The 18,065-nt window shown below is 43.5% G+C and overlaps 1 protein-coding gene and 1 long non-coding RNA gene across 2 annotated transcripts in view; both read right to left on the bottom strand.

Annotated features, from left to right (window-relative positions):
- The window catches only part of LAMB3 (laminin subunit beta 3), a 49,260-nt gene extending 36,591 nt beyond the window's left edge, over positions 1–12,669 (bottom strand). The window contains exons 1-3 of the mRNA XM_079978952.1: positions 12,536–12,669; positions 10,997–11,053; positions 9,480–9,634 (exon numbers count right to left, since the gene is read on the bottom strand). Coding sequence (XP_079835078.1) covers positions 9,480–9,634; positions 10,997–11,053; positions 12,536–12,584 — 261 coding nt within the window. The 5' untranslated portion in view covers positions 12,585–12,669. The remainder of the gene's footprint in view (positions 1–9,479; positions 9,635–10,996; positions 11,054–12,535) is intronic.
- Positions 12,670–13,796: 1,127 nt separating this feature from the next.
- LOC307218106 overlaps positions 13,797–18,065 on the bottom strand; it is a 69,320-nt gene continuing 65,051 nt past the window's right edge. Inside the window, exons 4-5 of the long non-coding RNA XR_013839775.1 lie at positions 17,148–17,315; positions 13,797–13,837 (exon numbers count right to left, since the gene is read on the bottom strand). This is a non-coding gene — a long non-coding RNA (uncharacterized lncRNA). The remainder of the gene's footprint in view (positions 13,838–17,147; positions 17,316–18,065) is intronic.

Here is an 18,065-nt window from a genome sequence, read left to right as displayed (position 1 = left end):
ATTCCACTTCCGTCAAAAAAATTAAACTCCCTGACACATACCTGTAGCCACACAGTCTTGTCTCAGCCCCACCTTGAAACATATCGCTCATGCACAGTGCCTGTGGAAAACTTATTTTGCAGCCTTGGCGTGCCCATTTAGAGATACTGCCTCTAACACAGTGATGTTGACAAGACCTCACTTAAATTAGAAGAATGAGCTTGGCCCATTCCCAGTATGTTGCACAGAGAATGGGGAAACAGCCTGTAATCTTAACTCAAGTACCTTTAAAAATGCTGGAATTGATCTTAACTCTGCATGCCGTAATGATTTCAGCTCCGTCTGGAACCAATCCCATGAGGGCCCCGTTATGCGATTTATAGGCTGACATGTTTAAGAGATGCCGTGCAAGGACACGACCGCCGTCCTTTCAAGAGCAATGGACTGTATAAATCAAGCTGTTTAAATCAACATTATACCATTTAGTTTCCTGCTTTCCCCTGATTAAAAGTCAGAATTACCAGCTGATCTAATAATCAAGTTAACAGCATATGCCTTAAACAAACATATACGAGGTAGGAGCATTTGAGGGCAGCAGGAAATTAGTAACAGTGCACACTTTGTGTATGTAAACCGCTAATCGATGTGCCAGAGTGGAATGACTCACACAGTACATACTGTAACAGTGCATGCATATAGAATCACCGTATGAACTTTGAAAGGTAAATTTGCTTGGTATCAGGCTTAAAAACAGCCATATCTTAGCCCAAAGACTTTGCTAGGTGTGTGAGGCACCTCAGAAGGGCTGTGCCCTGAAAGGTAGCATGGCATTATCTGAAATAAAATAAGTCATACAGCTGCAAAGCATGGGACTTAAATAAGGAGAAAGGTAGCAGTCCTGGTTCCCTGCAACTTAGGTTCAGTCACGCTGCATGAGGTGAGGCATCACCGCTGCCCCATCCTCCAGCTGCAGTGGTGCTGCCACTCTCTGGGACCACTCTCTGGCACACCTGCACCTGCCACTGCTGCCAACTTGGTGCCCCCCCCCCCGCTCGCAACCTATGTGCTCTATCACATAGGTAAAGGTAAAGGTACCCCTGCCCGTACGGGCCAGTCTTGACAGACTCTGGGGTTGTGCGCCCATCTCACTTAAGAGGCCAGGGGCCAGCGCTGTCCGGAGACACTTCCGGGTCACGTGGCCAGCGTGACAAAGCTGCATCTGGCGAGCCAGAGCCACACACGGAAACGCCGTTTACCTTCCCGCTGGTAAGCGGTCCCTATTTATCTACTTGCACCCGGAGGTGCTTTCGAACTGCTAGGTTGGCAGGCGCTGGGACCGAGCAGCGGGAGCGCACCCCGCCACAGGGATTCGAACCGCCGACCTTTCAATCGGCAAGTCCTAGGCGCTGAGGCTTTAACCCACAGCGCCACCTGCGTCCGCTCTATCACATAGTAAGCTTCTTTGGGATTCATTTGAATGAAAAGCAGCATAGATATATAATCAATCATTCAATGAATCCCTCATCATCCACATCCAACCACAGTAAGTCCAATCAGCAAATACCACCCAATGCCAAAAGCAGCTTTTTGGTGTGTACCCTAGTATTTCCCCTGACTGGACAGAATCTGAAGAATTAGTAGCAAGTTGCAATCAAAATGGGGACGCAGGTGGCGCTGTGGGTTAAAGCCTCAGCGCCTAGGACTTGCCGATCGAAAGGTCGGCAGTTCGAATCCCTGCGGCGGGGTGCGCTCCCGCTGCTCGGTCCCAGCGCCTGCCAACCTAGCAGTTCAAAAGCACCTCCGGGTGCAAGTAGATAAATAGGGACCGCTTACCAGCGGGAAGGTAAACGGCGTTTCCGTGTGCGGCTCTGGCTCGCCAGAGCAGCGATGTCACGCTGGCCACGTGACCCGGAAGTGTCTCCGGACAGCGCTGGCCCCTGGCCTCTTAAGTGAGATGGGCGCACAACCCCAGAGTCTGTCAAGACTGGCCCGTACGGGCAGGGGTACCTTTACCTTTACCTTTACCTTTTACCTGCAATCAAAATCTAGAGAGTGGTGCTGCTTGAATCTGATGAAGCAATCACCCTAACTCCTATTTTATTTGGCAAACGTGCAAGCGCTTGTCTCAGAGACTTGTTCACTCAGCCCTTTCTCCCCCTTCTTCATAAGAAGTTTTTTTGGGGGGAAACTGCTCAAGCAACAGATTGGAGAAACCACAACACACCAGCCAGCCATTCTTATGTGAATGCTGGGCTGAACAGTGCTGTCTCCTTATCACTGCAAAGAAACACACATGAAGATTATGGGCTTCTGCAGAAGACCAACAGCCTTAACAGATGGCATAAACGGAAAGGCCAGGAAATGCCGGCAAGGATTTGAACTGTACAGGTTAGAGCACATCCCTGTAAAAAGGTGATGCAAGCAAGGAATGCCCTAGTGGAAAGGTTTGTTGCTGTTACTGGAAGCTCCCAATTCTGTGCTCTGGAGTATGCCAGTTGAAGCCATGTTTTCCCACAAAACAAGTGAAACTTGAAAAGGCCTTCAGAATATCCCTATCTACATGCCTCAGTTCAATATTCATAAAATGGAAATATTAATAACCTTTATGAGGTTTCATGAGACACAGGTTTGTTTGTTTTTTTATAAAAGTGGGTGTTTTGAATGTTTCAAATGTCTGTTATCTCTGGATAATATCCAGCAAAATTGACACCCACAAATTTGTGGCTTCTGGAGAGGCTGGAGAAATTGAGGTCACTTTCACCCAGCTCTGACATTGCATTTTTTTTTTTAGATTCTGCCCTTACTTCAAGCATCTTAGGGCAGTGCAAATGCCCCCCTTGTGTTTTTTTACCACAATAACCCAGGAAAGATGATTAGGCTGAGAAAGAGTGGCTGACCTAGGGTTACCCGCTGAGCTTCATGGCTGTGTGGGGATCAAAACCCAGCTCTTCCCAGTCTTAGACCAACAATCTAACCACTATACCATTCTGACTTATGATAACAGCCAAGGAAGAAGAAGAACAAGTATGATTAGTTGCTTAATAGCTACGTATAGTACCACCTCTACCTGTCTTGAAAAGTTGCTGTAACTCTTTTGCTGTAGCTCATCTGTTTTTTTATGATTTATAATCTTGTCCTCAGCCTGTTTACTCAGAAGTAGGTTCCACTGAGTTCCATAGGACTTGTTTCAGAGTAAGCAGGCTTAGGGCAGTAACCAGGGGTCAGCAACCTAAAGTCCATGGGCTGAGAGCGGCCCACGGAGGTTGTTTGACTGGCCCACAAGCTGCTCCCAAACCAAGCCACCCACTCACGTGCTGCGCTAAACCAGCGCAAGGTGGAATGGGGACTCGCTTCCGCAGCACCAGAAGTCACGTCTGTGCAGATGCCGGAAATCGTGGGCACACACACACACAATCCAGCCCACAGAGGGATCTCCGCAAGACCGATCCAGCCCAGGCAAGATAAACCTTACCGACCCCTTGGCAGTAACTGAAGTATGTTAGGCCCCACAGACAGTACCTGACACTTTCCTTGGCTTACCGTGTGTGTGTGTGTGTGTGTGTGTGTGTACACTGACATAGTTTTCTTATCCTGCCATATCTCAGATGATAAAAGCATCTTCTCACTCTTTGTGATTATCATGCATTAATAGCCCCCTCACTGCCAGGCAAGATAATGGTGAGAGAGTCTGATGTCCTTGACCTAAGGCAAACAGCAGTCTTAATATCCAAGGCCTCTCATATAATAAACACTGAGGAAAGTTAGACTGGCGAGTTCATGTATAAGCCTCCAAGATTATCTGCCTCACCATAAAAAGCTGGAACTGTGGAAGGCACTTCACATAAAGATTGAAAATGGAATATTTCAACCAGCCTCTCATCTGTTTTCCCTCCCTGCCACTGAAACTATCCAAAATGGTATCATACTGTAATATTTTAATGCTCCCACCACTATTTGAAAGACAATCAGAGGCCCCATGCCTATTACAGAGGCACCATTACAGCAGGTACCAGAAGGAGGTTAATTATATGATTTCAGTCAGCTCAATAATCTGCCCCCAGAGCTGCCACTTTTTTTCTGGGAAGGCTCTCGTCCCTTTAACCCTAAGTAGTTGGAGTGCTGAGTGGAGACTGAGGAGACCTGTGTTCAAATCCCTGTTCAGCCACAATCCACAATGAATGCCCCTGTGCCAGCCATTACTTCTCAGCCTAAAATCTACCTCACAGGGTTGTTGTGAAGATAAAATAAGGGAGATTTTTATCCCACTCCTTATTGCATTGGGATGAGTCACAACAATTTAACACATAATACACAATAAAAACAAATCCACTTTAAGTTATAGCCAGCTACCGTTTAAACTGGATATTTGACTGGTTTTTACTACTCTCTAAGATTAGAAACTGCTTTAAAAACCTTTGTTAAAAAGTGCAGTTAAAAGGGTTTTTTCCTTAATTAAGGAGCAAAACAGACAGAATTTCAACTGAAGAACACTTCCTCATGACTCCATCTGTGTGCTAGAAAAAACATCACCAGCTAAACCTCTGCCTGTCCCATTGCTGTTAAATGCATAGCAGCCTTGCCAGGAAAACCAGTGGCAACCCTGGCAACCCATTTTTATTGACCCAGGATGAGAAAGAGATGGAAACTAATGTAGGATTCTAATAGGACCCAAGATTTATCTCTTGACAAGCCAGAATCTGAGGTCAAGCACCTCCAAATCACTGATCAGGATTAATGCCCCCTTTTGCATAATTTGCAATAGTGGAAGTGGAGGCTGCACTTTGCCTAGTCCTGGGCGAGAGGCTGCCTCTGTGGGGGTACAAAGTATAAAGGTTAGAAGGAATCACAGCCAAAGCAAAGGCAGCAGACGAGAGGCTCGGGATTGGAGTGCTTCCATCAGCACGGAACTTACCAGGATTGCAAAAGACTCTGGGACACAAAACACACACTTTGGGACACTTCTCTGATTGGCACCAGACTCAGACAGTGCACATTGGCTAGCAGGGCAGAGTGTGAGGAAAGCAAGCAAGCTAATGCAGCCCCTCCTCCCATACCCTGTGCAGAGGTTGCAAAAAAAAAAAAAAAGGGCTTTAAAACTTTTCCACCGTTTGGCACAAAAGTGAGGAACGTGATACACAGCCTCATTAACAGTACACCAGGAAGCTTGAGGCCCAAAACAAGGGAGAAGGGCAGATGGATGATGAAACTGTTGCCACTTTGTCTTCACAGCACTGACCTATTAAGCTGCAGAGCTGATACAGAGCAAGTGGCTGGCGCATGCCAAGTCGGAAGACGGTTGCCATGTCCCAGTCCTCCCAAATCCAGGTGGCAGCATTTGAATATTATGCAAATTGCTTCCAATTCTATGGTTAAGCCAACCAAGCATGCTCATTTGGGCATTTTCCGCCCAATGCTTTTGCATTGGCTGCTCCTGGTACATATCAGAAAAGCTGAATGCATGCAAAGTGGAAATGTACCTGATGGACTTCTTCATTTCATGGAAAAAGTGGCTTCTCTCCTATTGATCTACAGTGGTACCTCGGGGTTAAGTACTTAATTCATTCCAGAGGTCCGTTCTTAACCTGAAACTGTTCTTAACCTGAAGCACCACTTTAGCTAATGATTTCTATTCTCATCCTGAAGGAAAGTTCTTAACCCGAGGTACTATTTCTGGGTTAGCGGCGTCTGTAACCTGAAGCGTATGTAACCCAAGGTACCACTGTACTTTTCTTCACTGAGAGCACAGAAAAGTGTGTGTGTTTGGGAGACCAAATTTGAAGGTAACATCCAGACAGTTACTATTATGAGTCATCTTTAGTGCTGAACATGAGCGCAATCAGTGCCAGAATTATGTATAAACTAAACAAGCTACAGCTTAGAGCCCCACTCTCTTGGGGGCCCCGAAAAAATTTTAAGGGGGAAAAAACTGGATGCACATTTCTAAAATCAAAGATAAAAAACAAATAAAATAAAACCTACATACAGCAACAGTGTTTTTTGTTGTGTAGGTGTAGCACCCTGCTTGTGGTTAACGCTTAGCTGGAATGAAATATTCAACGCAGCAATAGAGAAATTAAAATAATAATTTATTTGTCAGACAAATAAATATGAGGCACAGTGGTATATGGTTACCAAGCTCTGGCCTGGCCTCCTGCCATTCTGGCCAGCACTTATATTTCCTTAATCCAGCCCCCTTGCTCCTCCTGTGGCTGCCTCTGTCCAATCAGCCTGGTTGAAATTCCTATTGGCTATTTGCTAGAACCAATCACAAAAGATACACCCATTTCCTCTTGCCCTTTTATGGGAATCAAAAAGCTATATATTCTTCTATCTATAAATGACAAATAAGTAGTAATATATCTTACATGTGTCTCAACAAGGAACCTTAATTACCAGCTCACCTCGCCCTATTGCCCTCCAAAACAAATGGTTTAATCTTAAATTTTTATCTTAAACAGATGTCAAGGATCTTGCATTGAAAGATCTCCTTCTCTTGAAGGTCTTTTAAACAAAGGCCTGACAACCATATGTGTGCTCTAATGATGTTTCCTGCTTGGCAGGGGGGGCTGGGCTGGTGGCTGATGGCCCCTGTGATCTCTTCCAACTATATGAAATAAGAATCTAGCATAAGGATTTAACATTTCTTAGCTTCTAATTCCTTTGCATAATTACATTTAAGCCAATATATTTAATACATAACATAGATAGCTTTTTAGAAGAATAAACCTTTTCAAAGTAAGGAACAGTTTCCAGCCTCAAAAATAGATAGAAAGAAAACCTATCTTCTCCAGCCAAGCCAGTTGCCTTTTTCACTGCTCTTGACCTTTCAACCTTAGGAAAATATGGCTCAAGTTGAATGGGAGGCACATAGTTTTATTTTACTATTTACCCACTCTTAATTATGTTTTTCTCTGCTTTTTTATCTTCTGTAATATGTAGGGTCAGTGTAACCTTGGCTGTCAGCCTGTAATTCCCTTTGACTTTGAGAATTGTTTTCTGCTATAAATCAGGGGGCCCCCTTATCCAGGAGAATAAACATCTTGCCAAGGTTCTTAGGCAGCTGGTCTTCTGCCTAGCATGAACATTTGAAAATCTTTAAGCTCATTTTAAAATACAGGCCCTGATCAAGCCTCAGTAAAAATGCAGGCTATGATTAGATGCCTCATAGGCTCCTATGATGTAAGTAATGGGCCCCGCCTGCTAGCCTGCTCCCTAAAATATCACTGGTTTGCTCATTTCTATATATAGGGTACCATATAGCATATATTCAACAACAAAAAACAGGGACAATTTGTTGTTGACAAAGGATAGCTGGACATATAAAGGGCCCCATTACCTTCAGTAGCTTAGGGCCTCATCAAACCTAAGCGCAATACTGAACTGCTGAAACATAGGTCAGTTGTGCCGTGGTGATCAAATTCCTTGTAAACCACCTGGGTACCACTGCACAAAAAGCCTTCTCATGCACAAAGGTAAAACAAGTTTGCCTTCTCAGCCACAGATGTGCCATGACCACAACATTTGATTCAGGCCTCCTTAGAAACACCTCATAACTCTGCCTTCCTGTTGTAGCCATTTTTAACCATATATCCCTGTGAGCCAATACATGCTCAGAGAAAAAACTAGAGTTGCTATCAACAGTGTTTCATTTTCCACCAATAACATTTTGTCCACTTGTTTGGCACTTAATCAAAATAAAAGGTAAGAGAATTATTGGGTTTGCAGTGGTGACATGGAATAACAGTGGTGGCAGGGGAATATAATGGACAGCCCCAAAACACAGGTAAAGGTTTTATAGCCTTGGTGAGATCATCTGATTTTCTCAAGGTGCAAGACTCCACAAGTGCATGGCCTTGTTTACATAGGGCCGTAGTACATAATTTATCCATGCCATGGGGCACAGGAGCAAGCTTTGGACTTACAAGTTTTACCCTACCATACTGTAGCATTTAATGAAAACTGGGGCTTTTTTTGAGAAACAACAATGTAATTAGTTCCTTTTCATGAGGCCCACCCACCATAAAAATGGTAGGGAGTGGATTATGCACGACCCCCTGCACATGTAGAGACTTACAGAGGCTTGGGTTCTCATTAACTGTGAGTCATTGTATGATTTCAAGGTACCTTCCAATGTCTCACTTCATAGCTGTCACATGTGAACCAGCCCTGTGTGATCCACACATGATGATCTGTTGGACTCTTAAGAATGCACACACAGACTTATTCAGTGGCAGATTAATAGGAAATCAACAGAAACTGGCTGCTTAGAAAGTGAGACACCAAGACTCCTATAGCTCCAGCTCCACCCACCTCAGGAAAAGGGAAGAGATAGATGATAGATAGATTACATAGATGATGATAGATAGATAGATAGATAGATAGATAGATAGATAGATAGATGATAGATAGATAGATGATAGATAGATGATAGATGATAGATAGATGATAGATAGATGATAGATGATAGATGATAGGTGATAGATGATAGATAGATGATAGATAGATAGATAGATAGATGAATATAGATGTAAATTGACCAATGTTTAATGGATTAGCTCTTTTAACTGCTAAAATTGACACAGCAAGGCATCAATAAAGATACTGATGGGTTGCCATTTTTTTTTCCTAGCAGAAATCCTATGTCTTGATGAGACCATCACCTGCCATCTGAATTTTTGTTTGTGGTGACCAGAGAGAGTGCTATTATAACGCCCTTTTCAAAGAAGGTCCACCTAAAGACCTCACTGCTATCATTCAAGTGCCATGGGAAAACATTTCTAATTTCCCAGGCTTTCCAGAACTGCTAATGTAAGCATTCTTTAACTCAGACCTGCTTGATACTATCTCCTTGAATGAGCCATTTTAGTTTCCATTTGCTGAATCTGTTTGCACACATTATTTATTTATTTTTAAATTACAACTCTGTTGGGTATCCTGAGAACATAAATTTATTTGGAATGTACAGGATATAAATTACGTAATTATTATTTTTTTAAAAGAAAAAAGAAAAACCACCTCTGTGCTCATAGGCCCTAAATCAAGAAACTCCTACAGGTAAAAACTGAATGTCTCTGACATTCAATGAGCAAGGCCAAAACAAACAAACAAAAAGATATGAATACAGTTAACATGAGAAGCCTAAATTTCCCCTGATGCTGAGGCACATAGGGACTGACCAAATAAGGGCACCAATCAAAGCAGAAAAGGCATACAGAACATTATTGCTTGTTGCAACTTGTAACTTGGCCCCTGTCGGATGTGTTATGGAGGAGAACTGAAGCCTATGGGAAATATCTAAGGTTTTTACTCCTTGCCTTTAAGCCTGATTAAAATTCTGATACTTCTCTGCAACCAGGCATTGCTTATTCTGGGAAGTTGAGGAGGCCCCTTAGTGTTTAAATACTGCCATTTCTGTTCAGTGGAGAACACAAAACGACAGCCAGTGCTGCTAAACAATGTACCTTTCCTGTGTGAATAGAAGATACTTATGCCATACGTACTTCCCCATATGGAGTGCAGTAAGTTTCAGGCTGGACAAGTCCACAGGTAGAAGAGGCTTTCAAGTGATGGATTCTTCCTACAAGAAGGTCTTGCACAGGTGGGTAACAAGCCCCATGTGAGCAGGTAGACTGGGCAGCCAAGAGGTGTGGTGAAGCTAGAATGAAACAAGAACCAAATTTCAGTTAATAAAGACAAAAGGAGATTTTAAAAAGCATCATAGCAACGTAAAACCTGCTGGTTTCCCAGAAGCCGTCAGAGATAACGTAACAGCTGGTGTAGTATGGTTGTGAATTAACTTAAAATTAGAAGCAATTATGTGAAATCTCACTTCCTGCTGTGGACTCAATGGCATCAAGGTGGTCACTCAGACGCCCATCCCGGGAGTAAGCCCCAGTTGACTAAACAGGGCTTACTTCTGAGTAGAAATGTACAGGACTGCACACATTTGCCCCTAATCTGCAATATGTGCAGGTCTCTTCAATACTGACCCACCTTAAAGGGTTGTGGTAAGGATTACTGAGATAATGTATCTACCTTAAATATTCAAAAGCAGTATTTATGCTATTATGTCAAACAGCCACCCATCTTTTTAACTGATACAAATAATATGCTGATCATTCATAGATTCATAGAATTGTAGCATTGGAAGGGACCCTCAGGTTCATCTAGTCCAACCCCTGCAATGCAGGAATATTTCACTTGAATCCATGGCCCTGAGATTAATAGTCTCATGCTCTACCGACTGAGCTATTCCTCCGCTAAGACTGCGTGTTCTCTTGTGTGTTTTCACCACAGCAAGCTCACAGCCCCCTTCCCCTTCCTGGTAAAAAAAGGTAAAGAGTAAAGGACCACTGGACGGTTAAGTCCAGTCAAAAGCAACTATGGGGTTGTAGCGCTCATCTCGCTTTCAGGCCAAGGGAGCCGGTGTTTGTCCACAGACAGCTTTCCGGGTCATGTGGCCAGCATGACTAAACCGCTTCTGGCACAACAGAACACTGTGGTGGAAACCAGAACGCACGGAAACACAGTTTACCTTCCCGCCGCGGCAGTACCTATTTATCTACTTGCACTGGCGTGCTTTCAAACTGCTAGGTTGGCAGGAGCTAGGACAGAGCAATAGGAGCTGAAGAGGCTCAGTAGTTTAGACCACAGCACCACCCGCGTCCCCCTCCCGGTAAGCAGCAGCGACTCACCTGCCAGGAGATCAGGAAAGCGCCTCTGCCCTGCTACACAGTCTGCTACTGCAGTACATCTATAATTTCTGCCCCAGCCTACTACTCAGTAGCATATTTTGATTTTGGCAGATACCAAAGATGAGGTTGTCCCTATCTTAACACCAAGTACTTATTGTGAGTGGTCTTTAGTAGAATGCATACAATTTTTAACCAGTTTCAGTTAGAGATTATATCCAACCATCTTGGACAACTGATTTCACCTCTGTGCTTTTCACGAAAAACAAATCTCAAAGACTTCATTTTCTTTTCAGTAGATGCATGCTTAGAATGCCAACACTTACCCAGAAAAAAAAGAAATATCCACATGATGCTGAGATTTCGCAACGCTAAAAATTCACCTGAAATGAATGTAAAGCATAAATTCAGTGGCACAGATGAGGACACAGAAAAGGACAATCCCTCAGCCCATTAACTTATCTCTGATTACCAGCTTTGCACCACTGGTTTGCAATTATGCCATTTCACTGTGGTTGCTTCTGCAATGTAAAGAAGTGCAAACCCAATGCAGAAGGAAGCAGATGGAAGGGATAAAATGCACATTGTCACACAGGCCTCCTCTAGCCAAGACCGCTATCTAGTCCTTTCAGTGGTGGAGACAGCTATGTGCAAGATAGATAGATAGATAGATAGATAGATAGATAGAGTGCTTTTTTCTGGGGTGGGGCGTATACCCCTAAACATCTTGTGGGTCTAAGTTTGGCCTCATTGGGGGGCAGTATTTCAATATGAGTAGGAAAATGAGAGTACCCCTAAACATTTTTTCAGAAAAAAGCACTTGATAGACAGATAGACAGACAAACATATATATATATAACACAAATGCCTTATTCATGGCAGTGAATGGGGAAATGCAGTCATGGAAAAACTGTCAGCTGCCTGGAAACATATCAGCATTAACCCCCTTTAAAATCAGAAACAATGATTTATGGGACACAGCTCATTCCTAATGCTGAAGATGCAAATGGAACAATAGGATCAGTAATAAAATTTTCTGTAGTGCTGACTGTGCATTCAGTTGCACTTTGACATACATCTAATATAAGACTGACAGTGCAATTCATATGGCTCACATCTGCATTTCTGTGCACCCTATGCAAAACTAGGCCAAAGTTATGCATAGCCTAATATTCACTGCCCAGCTTGCTTGTGTGAGAGACTGATTCTAAAATGTGGCTATTTCAAAGGTGCCCTCTTTAGCTTAGGGACATAATAGCTTCTTCTCAGTTCACCTTTTGCCTATTTGCATTTGCATAAAACCTCTTTGAATACATAAAAGGTAAGACTCTCTCCATAGCACTAATCAACTACAGCTGAGTTCTTTCATTCTATTCTCTCTGGGGAACAAAAAACCCCTAAATTTCCACATGGACTTTAGAGAACCATATTTTTCAGAGGCTGACGAATTTGCTGCCTCTGAATCTCTCTTTTACAAATCAGTCTACAAACACAGGGCAAACAGATAACTCTTAAATGTCAATCGACACAGCAAGCAAGCTACTTTCTAAACTTTTACCTGCAGCATGTGCTATTGTTCCCAGCATTTATCTTTATTTTATTTTATTTTTATTTTTGTCTACTTCATTCTGGATAGCAAAATCCCCCTTACCCTTCTGGAAATGTTGCAAGCATCCTAGAATAACTGATTCAAAACTTGACTAACAATGCAAACTTTGTAACCAAATCCCCACAATCACGAATCGACAGCCTGCTAGAAGCACAATAGCAGTTTCTCAACTAAAATACAGAATTCCGTTGTGCCACAGAAGCTGTGCCAAGTGGGATAATGTACAGTTCCCAGTCCCACACTCTGTAGAACCTACCTGCTTCTTCCCTGGGATTTTTCCTCCTCTTGCTTGCCGGGGTCAACATGAATCCCGCACCTGGTCTCTTGTGCTTTCAATCTCTGATTTTAAACACGCCTCACCTGGGGAAGTAAGCTCTTGTGGGTGTAGTAATAATGATACAAGGAGTGATTCAATGATCTCTTCAGACAGACACACCCATTTACAATATAACTCATTGTACCTCCTAGACAATGAGCACATGTTTATTCACCAATGTGAACTATGGATTTTTTAATCCACTAAGAAAGGGACATAAATTCAAGAAAATATGTCACAGTAACTTTTAAAACAGCAGGAAGAGAGCAGTTTGGTTTTGCTTTGTTGTACCCATAAGTAAGTGAATCCATAACTCCAAAGTAAATCTTTTCAAAAGAATATTGGTTTTCTAAAACCACCCAAGAGATGGAGGAATTTGGTGTGGTTAGGATTAATTCACACTTTCCAGAATGCAGGCAAAGGCACAGCTTTCCTTCTAAAGTCAGACTTCTCAAAATGCAGTTCTTCAAACAAGTAACTTATACAAAAATGTGTCTGTTAGGGGAAGATGTACAATAAATTGCACATATTAGTGAAAAACCACATTTAACATGCATTATATTAGGGGGAACTGCTTGTATAAACAGGAGAAATTTGAACAAAAAGGCTGGTGAATTTTCAGGATGGGGGACGTTTTCAATAAAATAAAATAAAATCACAAGCTTAGGTAGAAATGTGGAAAACTGAATCTAAGACTGGAAAGATGGGAAAGTGAAAGAAAAGAAAACTGACAGATTTATGCATCCCTATCCAAGGCTCTTCCTTTGAGTGAAAGGTCCAAAATGAAATAAATGAAAAGGAATTATGTCCTCAGGAGTTTAGTCTCAACAAGGTTACTCTGAGTCAAGTAACTCTTGATCCAAAATGAGAGATGGGTCACATTTCACTTATTTAGAATCATAGAATCATAGAATCATAGAAGTAATATTTAGGAGTAATATTTCATGTGAACAGCGCTCATAAAATATATAGTCACATTTTTTCTGGCAATCTCATTCAAATGTCCAGTTCATTCAAGGAAAAGAGCAAAGGATATGGTGAAAATAAAAAGGTGCATTTCTTTAGGTGACTTACTCAGTATTCATTAGACTGAATTTCATTTCTTATTCATTTGAATTACACAGGTCATTTGAATAACCCTAACCATAATGGCACACAACTCTTTGAAAAAGAAGCTCTGCCTCTTACTGCATATTCAGTTGGTCAGATTGCACTATTGTGTCCAGCGTGCATTTATTTCTCCTGTGGAGAAATATGGTGAGTTCTGGCATCTCTTTTTCTAGAAAAATAGCACTGTATAACCCAAAAGCATTTTTGGGTGGATGGAGGACAGTTGTGCAAAAAGGGGGTCAGCTGGAGGGGTGGAGGAAGGGGGCGGTGGGGGCAGTCTGCCGCGGGTGTCACCACTGAGGGGGTGACAAAACGCTGGGCGGCACTCACCACGGGTCTGCAGCACGCCCAAGCCACGCGTCTCTCCTGGGAGTGACACAGTGGCTTGGGTGTCTGCAGGCTCCACGCTGCCCCAAACGGTCCGCCCACCACCTCCCCCTCAGCTGTAAGGCTGCTGAGTGGGAGGAGACAGGCAGACTTCTCAGAGGCATACCCCACTGGGGGCTGGCCCCAGCCCCGCAGGCACAGGGCACACGCGCCACCCCAGGCGCCCAATCAGCTTGCTCCGCCACTGGTCAGCTGTTTTGTAACAATTACATTTACATTTTGTGGAACCTAGGAAGGTACCTATACCCAGTCAGAGCATTTGTACATGCAGCGAGGTGTCAGGTATTAAACCAGGGACTTCTCCCTATAAAACATTGCGCTCTGCCATCCTGTAGTCCGATTGCTGGGATATTCTGATTTCCTCATAACAGCTGCACCTATTAGGTCATCAGGTAGGATAACTGAGGGATTACTGATGACTGTGTGGCCTTTCCCCACTCCACCCTCTGAAAAGCCAGCGTCTGGAAAAGCCCCGCATTTCAGTTCATTTTTCTGCTTTCAAATAGGGTTGACGACTTCTTACTGTCGCTGCTCCTTTGCCTTTAAGCATCTGCTGGATATGCAAAAACTAAGCATAGGAAGATAACCTTTCCCACTCCTCCATCTTGTGCTGGAAACAGCTGTACTTGCTTAGGTTTCTGGGTGTCACATCAGAACAGAAAAAGGCACAGGAGGAGAACCAGCAAACAACAACAACCTCTACTCTGAAAAAATTCAGGGCCTCCCATATATGAGCAGTTGGAATAGAACATGGATAGCTTCAAATAGGTTATCAAACGGCCCTCTAGTTCTCTGGGGATATATAAAGAAGTAGTATGTTCAATTCAGACTGTGAGTTCAATTCAGGTCTGGCACTGAAAACAAATTTCTAGGCTCAGAATGTGCTCAGAGGCACCCTGTTAATTCTAAGTGGATGTCTTTTGCATACAGTTTTAGCTTGTGTATCTTGGTGTTCTAATAAAAGAAATAAAGTAAATGTTCCCACCTCTGAGGCAGATCGTGTCCTCCCTAAAAGACGGCACGTGTTGTGGTGAGACCTGGAGACGGACCTCCTGTGTTGTGGGTGGGTTGGATGGGTTAGCCACAACACCCGATTGGAAGGTCCCTTGATGTTGGGTTCAATCTGGCCAATGGGTCACAGTCTAAATGGATTGAGGGACCTATATATACCCATGCATGTGACCCAGAGCTTCCTCTTTCAGCTCATGCATTCAGAACACCCACCTACCTCTCCCTAATTTTAGGGCATTGTGCAACTGACCTTGCTATGCCGTCATGTGTCGTCTGTCGCTGGGACAGGAGCACAGCAGGAATTTCGCCACTTGGCTGATTGGCTGTTGCCATTTAGGTTTTGCCTGCAGTGTAGCAAATCGTCACAACTTGTAAGGTTGTGGATAGGCACTGGTTCTGGTGATAGGGGATGGGAGAGCGCTCTTGCCATCCCTATGTGAAGGATATTCCATTAAAGGAATCCAGGGACTCAACTGGTTTGGTCAACCCTCAAGAGGGGGTTGTGCCCATGCCTGGGTCCAGGGGAGCATCTGGGTGGTGAACATAGTCTGTTCCCAGCTTTTCGCCTACACAGGTGTTCACCATTGGTTGACCTATGCTGGTGCCCTGGGTCAGCGCTGCCTGCAAGGGTGCAGGGAGCTAGTCGAACCAGAGCCTGTGCAACCACTCACCTTCTGTAATCAATAAAGTTGTGGCCTAAATTCTGCCAAAAACCAAAACTAAAATTTGTGTGAATTTATTTAGGGGGGAGGTCTCTGGGTCTAAACACGCAAAAGACTCTCAGCCTGGAGAGCTGAGCTGCCTTCCCTCAGAGCTGACAATACTGAGCTAGATGGACAAGGAGCCTGACCTGGTATGAGACCATTTCCTAACCCGAGCGCTACATTTACATTTACAGCAACTAGCAAACACTGGTGCTTTACTCTCAGATGCTGGGGTGTATTATTTTATCTGAGCCACATTTTACAGCACATAAGAACCATTCTCTGTTCTCATTTCCAAAACGTACAGGACCAGAGTGCTTTCTCAAGCATTTATTGATTTGTCACCCTGACCTAACTCCATTTTCAATGAAAATCAAGATCTATAGCTCCAGGGTTTAAAAAAAGGGAAGATGGTGAACTGTCTCCTAAAGCTACAAGATTTGAAAGCTTGGTTGGGAGTTTTCTCCTGTTCTTGGGTGTGGCAAGAATGCTGGTAAGTGGGTAGAGAATCTGGGTGTGCCTGCTTTTGTAGGGCTTGCTCAGACTCCAATTACTAATGCTGCGGCGCCAAATTTGTTAGTGTGGAATCTTGATTCAACAAACCACCTTGCAGTCAACAGCTCTCAACTTGTCAGGAAAGATTAGCAGTTAGAAAATGAGAGGGGGGGGAGCTTGTTTTCTTTCAACTTGGTGCATGAATATCAGGTGTACATGTGGAAAAGGAATTTTAATAAAGAGATCTAATCTACAAACACCAGTTGCAAAAACTCAGTGCAAAATAAGAAAATGCCTCTCTTCCCTGTAATACCTACTCATACAGGAAACTGAAGGGCGGAAGCAGCAACTAAACAGCAGACTTGCATATCAACCCATAGCACCATCTCATACATATTCACAAAATGGGCTAGAAACTTGGCATGGCTTTGCTGAGCTCCCATAGGCTAAGCTGCTGCAATTTAATAGGATGCTCTAGGGTCTCTCCAGAAGATCTCAGAACCTGGGCAGTATGAGATTGTCATCCATGTGTTTGCAACTGTTTTGCCTTTTTTAAAAAAAAAGAACTCTGTTGGAGGAGCTAAGAAAAACTAATCATACCCATTTATCCCTGCAGCAATCCACTTTTCCAAATATAACCCAATGCATGTAAACAAAGACCTTGAGAGAAATCAAGTTTCTGATCACACTGGGTATGAATCAGTACTTTTAAATTATTGCTTCCTGTTTTGAGAATTAGCCATCAAACACTAAGGAGATTCACAAGATGATAAGCTGACATGAAAATGCCAACTTGCTATAAATGATCTCCTGTTGCAGTTCAGTGGCACTAAGTAGACACTCACCTGCAGGTCAAAGTTCATTCTCAACTTTGTCTTCCTTCCCTTCTGCCATTTCCCTTCACAAGGAAGGCAGCATGGCCCTGAACCCCCGTTGATGGAAATCCCACGGGGGGAGTGTGCTGTGGCTCTCAAGTCCTGCTTGTGAGCTTCCCACAGGCATCAGGATGGCCACTGTGAGAAAAGGAAGATAGATTAGATGGGTCGTTAGCCTGGTCCAGCAGGGCTTGTCTTTGGTTCCTATTATCACTTAAAGCTCTATGTCAACCAGTCTTGATAGATCCTAGGTTTGTGCTGGAATGTAGCATTATTCTGTACCATCTTGGCTATGGGGAAGACCTGCTCCCTGCTTTGCAGACTTTTTCCCACGTGGCCTGGGAGGGAAGAGTCAGGACTGACTCCAGCTACAAAAGCTGAGGCTGCTGAAGAGGCCAGAGACCATCTGGGCTGTATCTTAGCACAGATCCAGGTCATCAAGCCTGAGTTTCTACCGCTGCTGCCCACCATGAACCACTATTGGCAGGATTGGCAGCAACAGCAGCAGATATGCTCTATGCTTCTGCAAAAACCGGTGCCTTCCTCTGCCCCATCTGTGATAAATCATGTCTCTCCCTTATCTGTCTCTCCAGTCACAGCAGGCATTGTAACTCTCCAATGGTTTGACTTTGCCCCTGAACGTTCACTCTTTCATTGTCTCCTGAGACATACGGATGCCAACATCATAATTTTCTATTCTCTTGCCAATTATGCTATTTTAAATGTGCATTTTATATTTTACTTCCTTTAGTAATGTTTTCTTTTGAAAGGCATAGCTAATTTTCTTTTTGGGTTAACTTTGCTGCATTAAATGTGCATTCTGCACTTCATCTCCTTCACACTGTTTGATTCTGGCTTGTTTTCTTGTAGTTTTTTTCTTCTTTAAAA

The sequence above is a fragment of the Podarcis cretensis genome, assembly GCF_951804945.1.
Source record: "Podarcis cretensis genome assembly, chromosome: 6".
Classification (NCBI taxonomy): Eukaryota; Metazoa; Chordata; class Lepidosauria; order Squamata; family Lacertidae; genus Podarcis; species Podarcis cretensis.
The sequence above is the reverse complement of the archived record's forward strand: the minus strand, read 5'-3'. Positions and strand labels throughout refer to the sequence as shown.